Source organism: Lissotriton vulgaris, chromosome 7 (genome assembly GCF_964263255.1).
Source record: "Lissotriton vulgaris chromosome 7, aLisVul1.2, whole genome shotgun sequence".
In the NCBI taxonomy this organism is placed as follows: domain Eukaryota; kingdom Metazoa; phylum Chordata; class Amphibia; order Caudata; family Salamandridae; genus Lissotriton; species Lissotriton vulgaris.
The window spans coordinates 1,643,406,644-1,643,424,779 of record NC_141695.1 but is presented as its reverse complement, the minus strand read 5'-3'; the positions used below and the strand labels follow the sequence as shown (position 1 = coordinate 1,643,424,779).

The 18,136-nt window shown below is 43.1% G+C and overlaps 1 protein-coding gene across 1 annotated transcript in view; it reads right to left on the bottom strand.

Moving 5' to 3' along the window:
- CSE1L (chromosome segregation 1 like) overlaps positions 1–18,136 on the bottom strand; it is a 276,453-nt gene that overhangs the window by 175,667 nt on the left and 82,650 nt on the right. Inside the window, exons 7-10 of the mRNA XM_086932619.1 lie at positions 16,195–16,302; positions 16,022–16,114; positions 6,848–7,015; positions 3,607–3,736 (exon numbers count right to left, since the gene is read on the bottom strand). Coding sequence (XP_086788745.1) covers positions 3,607–3,736; positions 6,848–7,015; positions 16,022–16,114; positions 16,195–16,302 — 499 coding nt within the window. The remainder of the gene's footprint in view (positions 1–3,606; positions 3,737–6,847; positions 7,016–16,021; positions 16,115–16,194; positions 16,303–18,136) is intronic.

The following is an 18,136-nucleotide window of genomic DNA, read 5'->3' as shown; positions in this document are numbered from 1 at the left end:
TGATTGATTTGTATGAAACTAAACATATCAAGAGTAAGCTGAACTTCAGGACCAGCCAAAGTTCACTCAGGCCTGGGCTAAGGCACCTAAGTTGATACCATATGTAATATATAAAGAACAATGCAGCTGCTATGACAGCAGCTGCCAGAATTCCAGGTGAACATGTTGCAACCTCTGGTTTAAGCGGTTACTTACATGCTACGTGAGCCAATTATTGAACATTCAATTTCAAAAGGGTTTTATGTTAACACCATTGGTGTGGTGCAGATTTATCCTGTGCTCTGACAATGATCAATTCCCATTGTTCATGACGAGCTGAGCTCGTCATGAGCATCGAAGGGGTTAATTGGGGTGGTTAGGCCCTTTTGAAAGGTTTCCAAATGGATTACCCTGGACAAGAGGTCTCTTACACAATAAATCTGCACCCTTCTTTACCCTGGACTTTCCAGGGCGAACTTTCCATTGCGATTTCTGTGCCTTTGAGTTGGATTTAGTAGAGCAGCCTCTTCGCCTACCTGGCTCCATGGAATATAGGTTTCTCAGTTTGAATGGCCGCTCTTTGGCAAAACATCATGCTGAGGTGTTTGATCTCTTAACGGACAAGAACCCCGACGCCCTTTTAACGGAAACATGGCTTACCCAGGACTCAGTGGCGGAGCCTTGGCTAGCCCTTCCACAAAGTTATGTGTTAAAAACCATTAATAGAGAGGGGGTGGTATGGCAGTGGTGGTCAAGGAAGCTTATACTTTTAGCCTGTGCAAGGAGAAGATAGCGGGCTGTGAAAGTGCTCTTTTCAAAATCAGTCTCAGTTGTAACTTAACAATGTTTGGCCTTTTAATCTATAGACCCCCCTGGCCTTCTGGTCTATTTAGAGAAGATTTTTGAGTAAAGTTGGACAATTGGCCGGTAAGGCTGCAAACTTTACCATTTTGGGGGATCTCAATCTTCATCTTGAGAATGAGGGGAAAGCTGAGATTGCCAGTTTTTTGGCAGACTTAGAGGCCTTCCAGCTGTCGCAACACTTTTTTGAGGGTACACATGTGGCTGGCCACTTGTTAGACCCCACTTTTTCCAACTTCTGTTCTTTAAAAAAAATTCCGCAGGCATGGACATATCATTCATTGGTCAGATTCTCTCTGCAGTTGCAGGGTAGAGTGGATGTGATCCGCCCAGCCCAAGTGCCTAAACAGCCTTGCCACAAGTTGGACTCTGATTTGTTTTCTACCTGGCTTGCTGAGCACAGACCTCAACTACCCCTAGATATAGAGGGGGCGAATTTGTGCTTCCAAGAATAGTTGATGGCCGTTCTGGAGAACTGTATTCCGGCCAAATAGGGTGGAAAGGGACGTGGGCCATCTAACCCTTGGTTCAATGATTCGCTAAAACTGGCAAAGAAGGGCTGCAAGCAGCTTGAGCGGGCTTGGCGCCGCTCTTATGAGGCATCTGCAAAATTAGAATATCGGGCGGCTGTCCAGCAATATCACAAGCTCATTCTGAGAGCACGGGCGGAGTTTGTAGCCAACAAGATTCTGGCCCGTTCAAACCCCGCCAAGACCATCTTCTCCCTGCTCAATAATATGAAGAGTGCGGGTGCTTACAGAGCCTCTCCCATAGCCTACAATCGCCAGTGTAAGGTATTAGCTCAATTTAAGGCCTTGTGCCATAAAATCAAGTCGGGCTCCCCAGCTGACCCTATGTCATCTGCCCACATTCGCCAGTTCCACTCATCGATCGCTCCTGTCGGTTTAGAATTGGCCAATTTGTTTTGGAGGTCAGCTTCTGTAACTGGGGCGTGGAAGCACACCAAAGTCATTCCTCTGATAAAAAAACCTTCTCTTGATCCGTAAGATCCTGGTAACTATCGCCCTATTTCCCAGCTGCCTTTTTTGGCTAAGCTGGTGGAGGCACATGTGAATTCCACTATCCAAATTTATCGAACAGCACAATATCTTTGACTCATCACAGCATGGATTTTGACCATGGCATAGCACCAAATCAGTGCTATTGGTAGTGTCAGAATCCATCCGGAGTAGGTTGGACGTGGGCGACTCGGCGGCCTTGGTCCTGTTGGACCTAAGCGCCGCTTTTGATACAGTGTCTGAGATTCTTCTCGAACACCTCCTAGAAGTTGGGATTAGGGATGGGGCCTTGGATTGGATCTGGTCTTTTTTAGAGGTACGGTCCTTCCAGGTCTCGGTACCACCTTTCCATTCCCAGGAATGTGCCCTGCGCTAGGAGGTACCACAGGGCTCTATCTTAAGTCCTCTTTTGTTCAATCTTTATGTGAGACCCTTGGCGGAAGCGGCTAAAAGCAGGGGGCTGCCCTTGGTGTCGTATGCCGATGAGACACAGTTGGTAATTGCTTTTTCAAAAAACTGCTGTGCCAACTTGGACAAGTTCAAGGAGGATCTGCTGGCCATCTCAGATTGGATGGTGGCAATTTGTTTACAATTAAATGCCAGTAAATCTGAGATTCTGCTGTTTGGCAAGGATCGGGAGCTATGGTCTGAGCAGTGATGGCCGGGTCCCCTCAAACACGCCCGTTACCCAAGGAGGCTGTAAAGAACTTGGGCATGTGGTTTGACAACGGACTGATGTTTGAGAAACAAACAAAAGCTGCTGCCTTTGTGCTTCGGGCTTTTGCGAGGATTGAGACCCCTACTTGGTTTTTTTCCCTCCCAAAGTTAGTCAGACTATTGTTCAGGCGTCCATTCTTTCCAGGCTAGACTACGGTAACTCTACACCTGGGCGCTAATAAAGCCGGCATTAAGAGCCTGCAGAGGGTCCAGAATGCGGCGGCGCACCTGCTGGTGGGCCTATCTAGATCTTGCTCGGTGGCACACGTGCTCCCCAAGCTTCATTGGCTGCCTGTCGAAAAACGCATTCAGTTTAAGGTGCTGTGCATTTCATACAAGATTTTGACGCACCATGCCCCTTTAGGGCTATCTTGCCTTATGTGCCTGGGCGTTGACTGAGATCTGCCGACCTTGCGCTTGTTTGTGTTACTCTAGTTCGGAGAGCAAGGGCAGGGGGCCGCTTCTTTCGCCTCCTAGCGGCTAAACTCTGGAACTCGCTCCCGGCTCACATTAGAGTTATTCCTTATCTTTTGGCGTTCCGTAAGGCCATAAAAACCTGGCTTTTTCCGTAGTCCGTCATTCAAGCATTGGGTTGGTGTCTCAAGCTCTTGCCTTTGGTATCTGGTTGTGCTAGGACACCTCGTTGCTGAGGCAGCCATGCGCATTACATATCTTAAAACAAATAAATTCAATTAACTAAAAAACTCATGACAAGTATTGCTGTTCTATCAGATTCCATATCCAGAACCCACAAAATATATGAACAGAGGCAGTAAAACATTGACCATTTTCTTGTAATTAAGGTTTGAGAAAAGGGCAGGTAGTGGTCTCCTGCGCAAGACTGCGTGTCATGGAGGCATACGATGTGCAACAGGTGAGATAACTAATAAAAAACAATGTAGGAAATAAACTAATCTCAACACATCAAATAATTTGTCAATTCTACTATTAATCAGTTATACCTACTGATAAGTCAACCTATTAATTCTTACAAGACAAGCGTTTCAGAAATTTCATTTTGATAGGTTACCTCTGAATTCCATGTTGGGCACAATTACTTTTTCGCAGATACTCGTCAAAGTATTTGGATCTTCAAACAAGTGCTTATAATGAGGTCTTTCGCAGACAGACGCCAAGAACTGAATTGCATTACTAACCAACTGGGGAAAAGAAATATTCATAAGAGGGTTTACAATGTGCATTCATAATGGTCAATCAGGAGTCTATTGACTTTAGGGCAGGCACAATAAATACAAATGGCCCACTACTTAAAACATTCTCATGAATTTGATGTTAGAAAATAATTTACTAGCAAAACAACGTAAACACAGAGCCTTCTAAACATTTAATTAATAATTAAAGTTATAACAATAGTTTTAAGACTGCATGACCAGTAAAACATTTCAAATGACACATCCTAACCAATTAAATTTGCTAAACAAATAATTAAGACCATCTATCAGCTGACCCAACAACTAAAAATAAGGATTCTGCCTACAGTGGCCTTTCAAACATGACACGCTCCACCTAAATCGGGAATGTAGAAGTAAAAAATTGCCTCTACTGGCTTTCATACATGCTTTTTGCTAGGTCTCGCATGCTAGACCGAGCATGTGCCGTCTTTTGCAATACGCATGGCCTACTTACAATGGGCTTAGAGTACGCCCACAGCTTATCCACTGGTTGGCTTCATTGGCACTCATTTGCTTGCTTCTTATTCCTCAACTTGTGTGGGCAATACATCCTCTTCATATGGTTGTCTGTCCACTGGAGCACGGACACATTACTTGGGTCCTTCCACTGCTCACTTTTCAGGCACAACTTGTATCTTTGTTTAAAAATTCCACTTTACAAAAGTACATATGTTTTCCAGATGTCTCCCTCCAGTACTCCCTCCCACCTCTGCCACACACGTTTTGCTCTTTCGCTGCCTGTATACTGCTCTCCATTCCCAGTGATTGCACGGCTTTGTGTGCTTCTCCCTTCTCATTGCTTTCTCACTGCTTCTCTCCACAGCTTCACATTGCACTCTATCGTAATTTTGCTATCCCACTTCACTTTCCTCTCTGCTTGCTTTTCCTCCTCTGGCCCCGTTGTTACTCCCCCAGCACACTACGTCCTTGTGTTACTTCTTCCACCTACGTTGGTTTCCTCTGCATTCAAACACCACCTTCATATTGCTTCTGCTCACCCGCGCTTTTTTTTTTATCTAAATGCCTGCATCATTCTGTAGAGACATTCATGCTTGTTGTGCGAGCCTACAAAATGACTTCTTTTTTAAACATTCAACACAACATGGGTCTTACTGTACATTATTGCTAAAATCACTATCAAAGTAAATAGGTCCGAAAGGTAAACAATAGAATGTGTCATGCTTGCTAAAAGGTAGAGGGATTTCTAGTTCAAAAAGTAGCACATTATGGTTGCATGAACTGAAATGTCATGAGATGAGCAACTTCAAACAATGAAATAGGAGGGGTTTCAAGAGTAGGTGTGTCCAGTAAAAGCTATGAACTGTGTACAATCAGGATGTGCAATTCAGACTGAACAGCTTAAAAAAAAGCGTAAAGTATTTGTTTTAGTGCAGATTACAATGCCATGGCAGTCTACTTAGTCGAATGAAAGGCATAAAATAGCGATGTCCTTCAAAATGCTCTGAATTTAAATATTGGTAATTTTATTTTGAAAGAATTATGGAGCACCCAGAGAACATCTGGTGTGGATACAGGAAGCAACCTCGGAAGTGGATAGGTGACCTAAGGGAAAAAACCTCCAATTCATTAAGAGCCTTTCCACAGCACTAATCAAAAATGGCGCTGAAAATAGAAGAGACGATGCAGTGATTATCAATTAAAATTAAGGTTAAATCAGAGAGCCATGTGCCCACTGCTCCTGTCCTGTAAAGTACCTGCTGTTACTAAATCCAAAAATTCTTTATTCGGTTATTAAAACACAATAACCATAAAAGAACTGCTGTTACTAAAGATCAGTGAGAACAGCATCTGATTTTACCTAGTTCCATGGTTGTCAGGTTGAGCCTTAGACCATAGCCTGAGCTCAGTCTCCCAGGGTCCAGAGTACACCCCATACAACCTTCTGTGTATGCAGTACCTTTGCTCATGCACCTGAAGGTGCAGTCTGCGGCCTTAGGCTGCGCTAAGCTGGCTACAAAGAGGGCACATGCCACACCCAGCACCTAGTCTCCCCTTCTCAGGAATCTCTGTACACAGACTTCAGTCCAGATAATTAGTAGTAGTTCACAATCATACTTATCACTGAAGATTTGGGTTATGAAACATAACACTCACATGAAATTATTTAGTTAGCAATCATTGGCTGGTTTACAGATATTCTGAATTCCAATTTTATTTGACCAGTACTAGTGTCGCCTTCTAAGAGAATAAGACAGAGGTTGTAATTTGACAATGCTTGAAGCAAAGTTATGGAAAAACCTACCTTTCTCTTTCAGAAGAACAGGTACTCTGTCCATTTTTAACGACCATGCTATTCCAGCAGAACATTAAGGCTGGATTTTCATCCCGTGACATGTGTTTAATTACACTGCTCTCAGCTAAGAGGCCCACTTAAGAGTATTATTTCCTCCAAAGTGTTTTACATAACCATGTATTGAAGAAAACATTTCAACCCCCTCTGCGGTGCCACTAAGAACCATACAGAAAAAGCACTCACCCCGTGAGTTTTTTCATTGACATTTGCTTTAAGAACCGTTTGGCTACTGGTAGAACACGCAATTGTATGCAATCAGACTTTTTGTTGGGAACTTTTGATGTTCTCGAACACAAATCAGAAGATTAAAAAAAAACTGATTACTCAGCCTGCAAGATTCATTTTTATTTTAAATCATGAGATAAGTGCACTTAAGCAAGCTTTCAATGAAATAAACTGTTGAAATCTTTCTCTCAATACATAATTTCAGATAATTTCTCAAAGAATGGACGGATGTTATAGCATATTTTGAAACATTTAGAATTTTTCCTTTATCCCGGTAGTATATCTAACTCTGAAAAAGAAAAAAAGACCCCAAGTTGCTGCAAAGCATGCCACTTTCCATGTTGAGTAGCTTCTGAAGGTCCTGAGCAACAACTTGTGTGAATACAGAAATGGTTAGCTAAAACCTTAAGCAGCCTGGAGTTGGTAAAACTTTTTTGGGGATGGGGGGTAATAAGGAAACGACTGACAACCCTACTATGCTTCTTTGGGTACAATGCTATGGTTTCATTGTTGATTCAAGTTTAAAAATATGCACTTACCAAATCATACTTGACCTCTTGACCTGTTGTAACTAACAAATTCCAGATTGCTGTAACAAAACGAGGCAAATATGGCTGGAACTCTTCATCATACTTTTGAGCATAAAGTGCTGCATTATCACAAATCTGAGATTTCAAGAGCTCCAATAAACCAGCTTCTTCATCATCCTAGGTTTAAACAAAGCAAGTAGCTCATGAGAAGTCTAGACTTTAGCTCTTCAGCCAGACATAAAAATACAGGCAACAAGGACAAAAGAGAGGAACTGTGTTGATTTTAGGGTTGGTTGTTGGAGGGGCTGTAGGTATGAAGCAAAAGAATGCTGCACTGAGAAAATGCCTCTTTTTGCATCTTTTCTGAATTTTATTGCTGATGTTCAGGCTCTGGAAGTAAAGCGAAATGCCAAGTGTAAGCATTCTGACACCTAAAACATGTAGAAACTGGTTAATCCCAGACTGGCATATTTAACTCCTATAAGGTCATTGTATATGGTGTAGAACCTGCACCCATGGCACAGAAAGTGAAAAGTAACCTGCGGACTGCAGCAGTTATCATGCCATCCACTAGTATGATGAGGAAAACAGCATCAGGTCCACCATTGTAGCCCAACTGCTTCAGTTTAACCCAGCAGTGAGACATCATAAAAGAACCCTTTTTGACAGGTAAAAATATTCCTTTTAAATATTACGAAGTTACCCCAACGTACGCCTTCTAGCCCAGAATGTAGACTGCTTGGTATTTAAAAGTGGACTAGGTGGTCATATCGTGCACAGAGTCCAGAGATTCCTCCAGTGTCAGGGCTCAATGTAACCCAAAGTGCTCTATTTGTGGTTGGAAGGGGGGCAGCATTAGGCCCAACACAGAGGAGTGTAAGACATTTGTTATGCACACAGTGACCAATAAATGACACGACTCAAAGGATATCTACAGCAATTTTGGAAAAATAAGCTTTTTTCAAGATTTATTCTAAGACCAAAATGTTCGCAAAAAGGTAAGTATGTTTTTCAGAACAAGCTTTGAAATATAAACCTATGGAGGAAAACAAGAATGTGTTTTTTCAGGAAAGTGCACAACTTACAGTTCCAGTCTTCAGGTCCACACCAGGCATGGTTCAGATTGGCACCAAAACTGCAATATCAGCGCCACAGGGGCAGCTGATTGCGGAGGTCAGATTTGGAGTCAGAGCCAATGTTAACCAATGGAGACTTGGTGTTCTCAAACATGCGCTGCTCTCAGGTGAGTAAAGCGGTGTCAGGGGTCGATCTCCTGGGGTTAAGGTAAGTACAAGGGGAGCCACACAGCAGTACCAAACTTCCACTCTCTGCAGCAGCCAGGGGCAGAATGCCAACATAGCATCGGGAGCCAATGTAATTCAATGGAGGAGATGGAAATTGAAGAAAGGCTGCAGGCTCAGGCCAGAAGGCCGGATGAAGAAAACCCACAGCTGTGCAGGTAAGTAGAGATGGTTGGGGACATAGGGACACAGTCGCTAAGGATCCCCAAGACCCAGTTGCTTCCACTGCAGGGGTGCCCTTAGGCATTGGGGAACAGCTTACCGGGCAGGTTGTTGTCAGGGAGGGGGGTTGGAGGTCTTCAAGTTGAGGCTGCAGGCATCTAGGTGGAATCCAGCAGGGCTCAGCCGACAGTGGACTTTTGCTCAGAAGCGCTGGGGAACCTTCGGAGGACTGTTGGGCCACTTGGACTCAGGCTGTGGGTGTCTGGTAAAGACACCCACAGCTTGTAATAGCCAAAACATTTTACTACGCCATGCATTGAAACTGGCTGTTTTTCGCAATCCAGTTTGAGTGGCAACGGCATGTTTTTCTTTTCTTTTAGAATAGCCATCTTTGTGTAAGCACGCCATCACTATACATATCAGAGTGGTATTGCGCGTTTTGGAGAATTGGGTACATATCGGGTTACACCTATTTCCAGAGTTATCGTTTTGCACCGTTTTGGTATTGTGTGCTTGGAGAATCTGGTACATATCAGGTAACATCAAGTATAAGAGTTACCGTTTTTGTACTTTTATCTTTATCAAAGTGAGTTTAGATTATTACACCGGATTCCCTTATCTGTAGGTAGATTTTAAACGGACGTCTATTTCTGTCTCGGAGGGTGTCCAAGGAAGGGACCAGCAACTTCTGTATTATCGTTGGTCTCTGCATCACTGAATTAGATATATATAGGAAGAGAAGGTACATTAATCAAGTTACTCATGACAATTGCCATCTATCTTTTGCATATATAAGCAACCATTGGATTGCTAGATACCATATATAACCAGTACATAAGGCTGTTCGTTAAATTAGATATATGTGTAACATGTACCATGTTGTCACTTTCAGATTATCTATTCTGTATAAATCCTAGATACAGACCTCAGTTTGAAGAATCTTCAACGTGATGTTTTCTGAAAGTAAGTCCATTTCTTTTATAAGCGTAGATATTATGTTTGATACAATAATTAAGATGTCATATCAATACCTTTTTATATTAGTCCTTGATAGGGAGCATTTCTCTAAGAGCATTTTGAATTAATTAGATTGACTATAACGGAGGTGCAGTCAGTCATTCACACGTATTGTCGCCACTATAGATGTTTTAAGTCACTGAACTAATTTTTGTTATAAAAATGTTTTTTTATATCTGTCCTTTATTTCTACATTTTTTTCTGTTGACCCATGCATGATTCCTCGTTATAGATGTAGGTGAGACATGAACACTTAGATTAAAACAGCATATTTGAATACGATGTGTGTTTTTATACATAGGGAGACCATTGGTATATGAAATATGATTGTTCCAGAATGAAAATACCTTGTTATATGTATATACAATTGTTGACGATTGTCATTGCTTTGTTGATATTTTATTTGGATATGGAGTATGTATTTTTATTAATTTCCGATATAGGTGTGGCTATTTCCTGAAGAAGGCGTTGTTAACGCCGAAATGAGTCGAAAAATCTAAAGATATTGCCACTTTTTAATTTGTTTTATTTGAATGTATAAATTTATGTTATTATGAATGTAAATTTAATTTTAATTGAACTTTTAACACTGCACTATTAAAAGAGTATATTTTTCGTTTTCTCCTTTGGTTCTCCCTATATTATTTGTTGTATACATTGCTTGTTCTATTTTGATTGCCTAGGAGTTATTTTTGTCACACATGGTAAAGAGGTGGATCCAGAGGTGAGTTAGTGGTTCTTCAGGGCAGAGTTCTATTCTTTGTAGATGGTTTCTTGTGGAGAGGTCCCCTGTCCACTGGAGATTTAGAGTATTTATCGAAGGCAGGCAGCCCTCCCAGGGCTTTGGATGTCGCTGGGCCTGCCGGACGTGTCTTCTTTCTGTAGCAGAGGCGAAAGGCAGTAGACCGGCCAGCATGGCTGGCGCAGAGTCAGTCACTGGTCCTTCTCTTGTGCTGTTGTGGCTCTACAGTGTACAGGCTTTTTTAAGTCATGGGGAATCTGATTTCAGGGTCTGGGGAAGACACCTAAATACTAGATTTAAGGGCGTTACAGGGGAGTAACAGGAAGGGACCAATGGGTTCCTTACCTGGGGTCCCCACACCCACCATTATAGCACCCTTCTATGGGAGGGGGTATAGCTCTAGACCTGATTGGATAAGTCAAAATATCTTGAAAATGGTGGGCACTGAAAAATGTGCTTCACTTAGTCTCCTGCATCAGAGGGCTGAAGTTGGCGAAGGGGGGGCACACCTACTATTCTTCCTAAGTTTTCCTGTCTGTTCTCCCACCAAAAGCAGGGTTTGAACCCGTGGGTGCCAAAGGTTGCTAAGAGCAGAGGCTGGGGTCACATTACAAAGACCGCAGGCCTTTGAAGCTTCCCTCTTGAGCATGGTGCTCATCCTGGGGGAGGAGGTGTGACACCTCCGCCCAGGATGTGGCTTGTTTCTGGCCTCAGAGAGCAGGAGCTCTAGACCCAGGGTTCCAGAAACATGTCTGGTGGAGGCAGCCTGCCTAAAGCTAGTCAGACACCACACCAAGGTTGGCAGGTTTTGAGAGGGCTCTGGGCATATGTTTCAATAAATCAACACTGGCATCAGTGTGGATTTGAGAGGAGTTGTTTGGTATAAAACACTCCTGGTTTCAGTAAAGACATGGTGCTGGAGAACTCGAGTCGTCCAGTTTCCAGCCCATGTACACTCTATGGCTTCACTGGCCATTACAATATTAAGAATAGACTTAAATATTGTAGGGGCATATTTACTCATGCAGACCTGCCCACACCTGAGATATAGTGCACCCTGCCTTAGGGCTTGTAAGGCCAGCTAGAACGGGTGACTAACCTACACCTTAGGCAGTGCTGCTTGGCATGGCACACAGGCAGTGTGCCATGTTGACTGTCGTTATTCTCTGCACCATGACATGCAAGCTGCAGTGGTAGTTCGCAGGGCATTGGTGAGAGGTCCCTAGGGGACCCTCTTCAGTCCCAATGCCCTAGGTACCAGGTACCATTTAGTAGGGACTTACAGGTTGTTCTGAAGTGCCAATCGTGGTGCAGTTTTAGGGAAGGAGCTCTGGCACAGGGTCCCCGTTTGGCAGGGACCCTGTGCACTTTCAATTGAAAACACATCATTTTCCAGACAAAAAGTGGGCCTAACCATGTCAAAAGAGGCACTTTCTTATACCAGGTCATCCTTTGGGAGGGGGTGTTACACCACCTTCCCAGACAACCTTTTGTTCTGCGTCTCCTGAGAGCAAAGGCTCTCACCCTGGGAAGTCAGAACAGTGTCTCAGGTGACAGGCTGGCAGAAAACAGTCAGCGAGCACACCAGAGGCGGATAGGTTTTCAGGAGGCACCTCCAAGGTGCCTTCTAGGTGCATGTATTAGTAATTCCAACATTGGAATCAGTGTGGGTTTATTGCTATGAGATGTTTGATACTAAACATCCCTATCTTCAGTGAAGCCATCATGTAGCTAGAGAACTAGTTTTCACCAGTCTCCAGCACAGGTTTTAAAATGGCTTCCAAGGTGACTTTTAATGGCAGTAATCGGATTGACCAGCACTGGGTCATATGTGCTAAGGCAGGTATGCCCTCACGTGTAATATTCAGCACCATGCCTTAAGGCGGTCAGGCCTGCTGTAGAGGTGACTTACAGTTATCACATGCAACGTTAGGGAACATGGTACACAGGGATGCGCGACATGTTACATTTTTATTTTTTACTTTTGTCTGCACCAAGACACGCAGCCTGTGATAGCAGCCCGCCTCTGATTGGCGAGGGGTCCCTTAGGGTAGCACAATTCGTGCTGCTGCCCATAGGGCCCTCTTTAGTTCCTCCGGCCCTGGGTACCATTTACTAGCGACTTAGAGAGGGTGCTCAGGTTTTGCTAATTGGGGGAAACAATTGCACAGTTCAGGGAAAGAGCTCTGGCACTGTGGACCTGGTTAACAGGTCACTCCCAGTCGAAAACACCAGTAACCAAGCAACAAGCCTTTATAATGCAATGGTCTCGGCATTATTAAAAGGTAGAGCTATTGGCATTGCTCATGACTTTTTTTTTTTAAACATAAATAAATGGTATTGTCATTTACAATGGCAATAGGTGAGCATTAGAGTATTCGCGGACACAGAGCCAGACAGAGCCACACACACACACACACACACACAGAGCCAGACACAGCCACCAACCCCCACAGAGCCACCTACCCCCACAGAGCCACCTACCCCCACAGAGCCACCTACCCCCACAGAGCCACCTACCCCCACAGAGCCACCTACCCCCACAGAGCCACCTACCCACACAGAGCCACCTACCCACACAGAGCCACCTACCCACACAGAGCCACCTACCCACACAGAGCCACCCACACAGAGCTACCCACACAAAGCCATGCACACCGGGATGACAAGCAGGCAACAGAGGCAGTGAAAAACCGGGATGAAAAGCAGGGAACAGAGGCAGAGAAAAACCAGGGGAACAGAGGCAGAGAAAAACTGGGGGAACAGAGGCAGAGAAAAACCGGGATGACAACCCCTGAAGGGGTTGGTCAGTATTATATGGCGAGGTTGCACACGCATAAAATACACACCATTTCTTCACAAAGGGTTAATGGGGAACACTTGGGGGAGAGAGAGGGGTTCCTATTGTTGGGTAGACTGGTATCAATTGCCAAACCAATTTACCTGGGTCATGTAACGCCTTTGGGTTGTGATAAGCTTGGAATGCCACAGGAGGGGTTCGGCCACGTTGGAAGTGGGCAGACTGATGTATCCTGAGACAGCCAGGTGTTCTACTTACCAGGAAATGCTCACCAGGAGGGAGGAGACCTGGTAGTACATTGGCTACCAACTACAACGTATCCAAGTGCTATTTCGGGGCATAAGCAAGGCACTGTTGGCAGCCAGATTTGGACTGAAAGGACTGCCCTACTGCACCTAGAAACCCGGCAAAGAGGCTGCACCGCATTGGAATCCACCTGCTGAACCTGGCGGGTAGCAATGGGCCTGTTTGTTTGTGGAGTAGTCTGGCTGAAGAAAGGTACCTCAGATTGGCAGCAGTGCCACAATAGTTGTAGCCTGCTGGAGCGAATTGGTAGCCCGTCTTTGAATCGCTGAGAAACACCATGTGCAGCAGAGACCAGGACTGAATATTCAAAGTTGCACCCAACAACACTGGAAGCACATATTGGACGCCCAGAAGGGGAGTTGGTAGCTATGAGGATTCTGCAGTATTAGGTGTCTGCTAGCCCAGTGCTGATGGGACTTGACAGGACCTAGATGACTTGAGATAAAGCTGTATGGCCAGGCACGTCTTACCCTGCTCGTGGACAGAGCCGTAGTTTAGTTTATCAATGCATCACATCTGCAGAATCAGATTCTTTTCAACATACTGAATCTATTGCATAAGGAATTCATAGCAGAGTTAAAAGTGACTGGAAGTCTTGGTATCAATCTGGCTCACCTCTCGTAGAGGGGAAGGACTTGCAGACTTCACCTTGGCCATCAGCACCCCATAAACAGGCTTTTTGAGGGCTCCCGGTCTGTTACCGATACTTAACCGTATGGAGTGCCTAGAATGGGCGGAACGGTCTTACCGAAGTCAAAGGAATAACCAAATATGCACATTTCAAAAAGGTTACGACAGGGTTTTTAGAAGGACTACAATAGCCTCAGTACCGGTGCGCACTCCGGTTCCTCCAAAGACTTCAGCTGTAGCGTTCGAGGCTACCCTTGCAACCAGCACCTCTGCACGCGGACACACCAGGGCAGATAACCCAAAACTGCTGGTAGTTCTAAGGACCTTGGGCCCTACTAACCTGAACTCCAGAAGATCTGTCCTTAAGTCGCTTGCAATTGACCCTATGCAGTGTATGCTTCAGCCATAAGACAAAATTACTACGTTCAAGGCTCATGCCTCAAATAGGACAGCTGTATTTTCTTTGTTTCTTAAAATCGCTAACTAGAAAAGTACTTACCTAATCGCTTAGATCTTGGTGTCTAAATTAATATAAAAATCGTTATTTTTCTAAATTGGTGCTGGATTTCCTTATTGAGTGTGTGCCTCATTTATTGACTGTTTGTGCAACCAATGCCTATCACTCCCCTCTGATAAGCGTAAGTTGCTCAACCACACTACCACAAAAAAGCACCTTGGGATTGTTACAGCAAGCCCCTCTACACTAATTAGGATATCTGGACTCTGCATGGTGCACCTCATTTTGGTATACTATATAAAGAGTCAGCATCCTGCAGGGAACTTATTCAAAACTTTTGCTTCACAACTCAATAGGGACAGACTGCAAAAAATATCCAACCAGCAGCCCAAGGGGTCGAACTGAATGCCAGGTTTGTCCAGCATGGAGAAAAGTTTTCCTCCGATAAATGTAAAGTCCATTTTTCAAACTTCCCTATTTCAAGGCTCATCTATTTGGTGCATCTCTCCTATGCCTCACCAAGGTTGGCCTCAACTCTTATTTGGGACCTGGTCTACCACAATTCTTGCCGTCTTGAAACCCTCGGGTAATTGTGCACTTTACAAATACTGGATTTCTTTAATTTTTGTTTTCTCCTTTTAGAAATTGAAATGGGATTGTTATTGTGTTGTGGTTGACTTAACTGTTTTGGTACTTCTACATTTGTTACACATTTTCTTTAAGTTAAGCTTGTATGTTCTGTTCCACACCTACCCGGAGAGTTGAGCTCAGGTTTAAATTACGGATTCTTCAAATGGGCCTAACCGGATAGTGACTATCACTCCACCTCAACTAATAATTCCTATGCTCACATGCACAAATAAAAAACTACTAGCATATAAAACCCACAGCTTTGATCACACATTTTTAGTGTGAATATGGTATTTCTCCTGAAGGTTTAAAGTGTTGTCCCGCAGATAGGTATTTAAATAGCAATCTAGAAGGTAGCAGACTGGATTACACAAGTCAAATGAAATAAAGTATAACCATCAGACGGATGAGAACGAACAGTGCAGATTCAATCAACAATTATATTTTAACACATACTTGATGTACATTCCCATTCTAATTTTAAATTCCTCAATACTGGACACATCTACAAAACCAGACCATCTATGCAGTTCTAAACATATTCAACAGACCTAAGATTTGTATTTGTGTACCTTTTGGTGAACCCATAATTCTTCTTTATTTATTTATTTATTTATTTATTTTGAAAGTTTTATATAGCGCGAACAAGATCTTTGCAGATATCAGAGCACTTTACAATGGCACGGGGGTGATAGTCAAGTACATGTGCATAGTTACATAGTTGAGGTAGATAGGTACAAGGTGCATAGTTACATAGGTAGGTCAAAAAAAACAAACAAACAAAAAAAAAAAAAACAGGAGGTAGGTCGCAGGTGAGGTAATGTCTGTACAAGGTGCATAGTCAAACAGTTGCGCCAATAATATAAAAGTACAAAAGTGAGCATATACTTGTTTAAGCGTGCTTAACGTGTTTTAGGAGATAACATAAAGGTGTGCATTGTTGAGGTAGGTGAGTACAGGATGTATAGTCACCCATTCCATTTATGAGCAACATTTTTGTAAACAAAACACTGAAATGCTATTCTAAATAACGATTAAAAGTCTTGGATATATATATTCACAAACTGCAATAAGCAAAGTATTATTCATCCTTTACACTCACTTTCCAACTTTTAGCAGATGTAACGACTATACTTACATCAGTCTGTAAAAGTTTATTATCCAAAGTTAAAAGACTATGAAAATTTGTCATCCAAGTCTCCATGTTATCTTCAAAAAATTCTGGGAGATCCTAAAAGAAAAATTATAAAAATAAATTACATTGCACATCACTGTACTAAAGAACATACATTAAAAAAGAAGAAATATTACCTGGAAGTTTAAACTGTGGAACAGTTTTGCTATCAAAATGAGGGAAGAGAAGAGCACCTTCAGTGCACTGGCATCATTTGCATGAGTGTTGCAGAGTTCAATGGTAGCCTAAAAAACAAAAACAAAAAACACATTTTACATTGTCTGCTCATTATACTCCATATTGTAGAGATGAGAATGAAGCAATGCCTTTGTAGGTTTCGTTCTGTAAATACTGTGATGTCCTTTGTGCAACCTCCCCATTGGTCGGCAAGTACTTACCCAATTGGGTGTCGCAGAACAGAACCTGGCAAGAAAAGAGCTTGCCCTGGAACTTATAAACTCCCTACCATGACCATCTGATCATGCAAGAATGCTGAGCCACATACAGGGTTTGGAAAATTAAAGTCTATACTAGAGAACAAGTATGCATTTACTCAGTTCAGTGTGGACCCAAGCACAATGCTGCTATCACAATTGCAATGCTACCTTGTAGTGAGGATATGGGTTAACTGCAGACATTGATAAGTTAGCATAAGTGAAATATATGCTTAGACACCATTTTCCTGCTTTTGCACATGTCACTACATTGCTCTGTTCTTGTAAATACTTTGCATGCGCTTCTTCACAAGAGAACTGCCTGCTTTTCACTTATCTAGCTGTGCACCGTGAGCTCTGTCTGCACAGCGTGTTCAAGGTCGAATTACAATGTATGCTGTTGATTCACGTTGGTCAGTCCCACACACAGACATAACAGGAGGCACAGCTGCCCAACTGAAACTCGAGTGCTTTTTAATATGGCATTACATGCATGAGAAAGCAATTGGAGAAAACCTTTCCAACTAAGAAGAGCTGTGATTGTCCTGGGATGCGATTCATTGCATCTGATCTTGGAGGTATGGGGTCCCCCTGGCAAAGGTAAAGGCGCTATAGTCCTATTTCCACTGTCATTATAATAGGATTTCCCCTTTTTGTGCTTTATAGAATTGTAACAATGCAGATTGTGTTATTCTTATGCATTTTTCTGCTAGTGTTGGCGCATATACTGCTTCTTGGAGCACGTTAGTTAAAATAAACATTTTAAACTATACTGTGTCCCTGATTACTCCAGTTGTGGACTAGTATGAGTGTTAGAGCGAAAGAGTGTGCTTGTTTCCCACTATGCCTTGCTGTAGTACGGAGAATGAATGAGACACTATTGCTAGTCGGACTGGGGTTCTGGGCACGGAGGTGGGTTTTTTGGTACACCACAGTAAACTGAGGTCCTGAGCTGAATCCCTGCAACAAACTCACTGTGGGAATAAGCATCTATTCCACAAAGTAGGACCAAACTGCCCGATTACTACTGAGAATGCACAGGGATGGCCCCTTTTAAAGTGGAGGGGAGAGGTTATTCATCTGGCCTTCCAGTGGTCACCCACCACGCATTTACCTTGAAAGAGGGGAGTGGCGGGTGGTTACGGGTTCAGCTACAGGGTTATGGCTTCCGCTACAGAAAGCATATCAGCGTAACCATTTAAGATTCATCTCCACCTTTCCGAAAGGAAAAAGATATGGCAGGACTGTCCATCACTGCAACTGAAGATATTACAGATATACCTACACGGTTCTACATGTAAGATATTGAAGGATTCAACTGCTAGGCTTTCTTTCAACAGATGCCACATATTGAGAGGATAATTGTGAATGACATTTATAATTGTATATAAACACACAAAACACACAATACCAAGATCCATTTACCTCAGACTCCATTGCAGATTGAAACCAGAGAGTAAAGCCAGTTAGTTATGTATTTTTACTGGTTTACTGGATTCAGTGGCTGCAAAATTCCGTGATAAAATTAACAAGAAGCTATCTTTGTGGAGGCTTGCAATCATATTTTCTGCCTAGCTGCCTTTCAAGACTTTTTATTATTCTGACGAGCTGCTTGACTGGAGGCTTTTTATTCAATACTACAGCC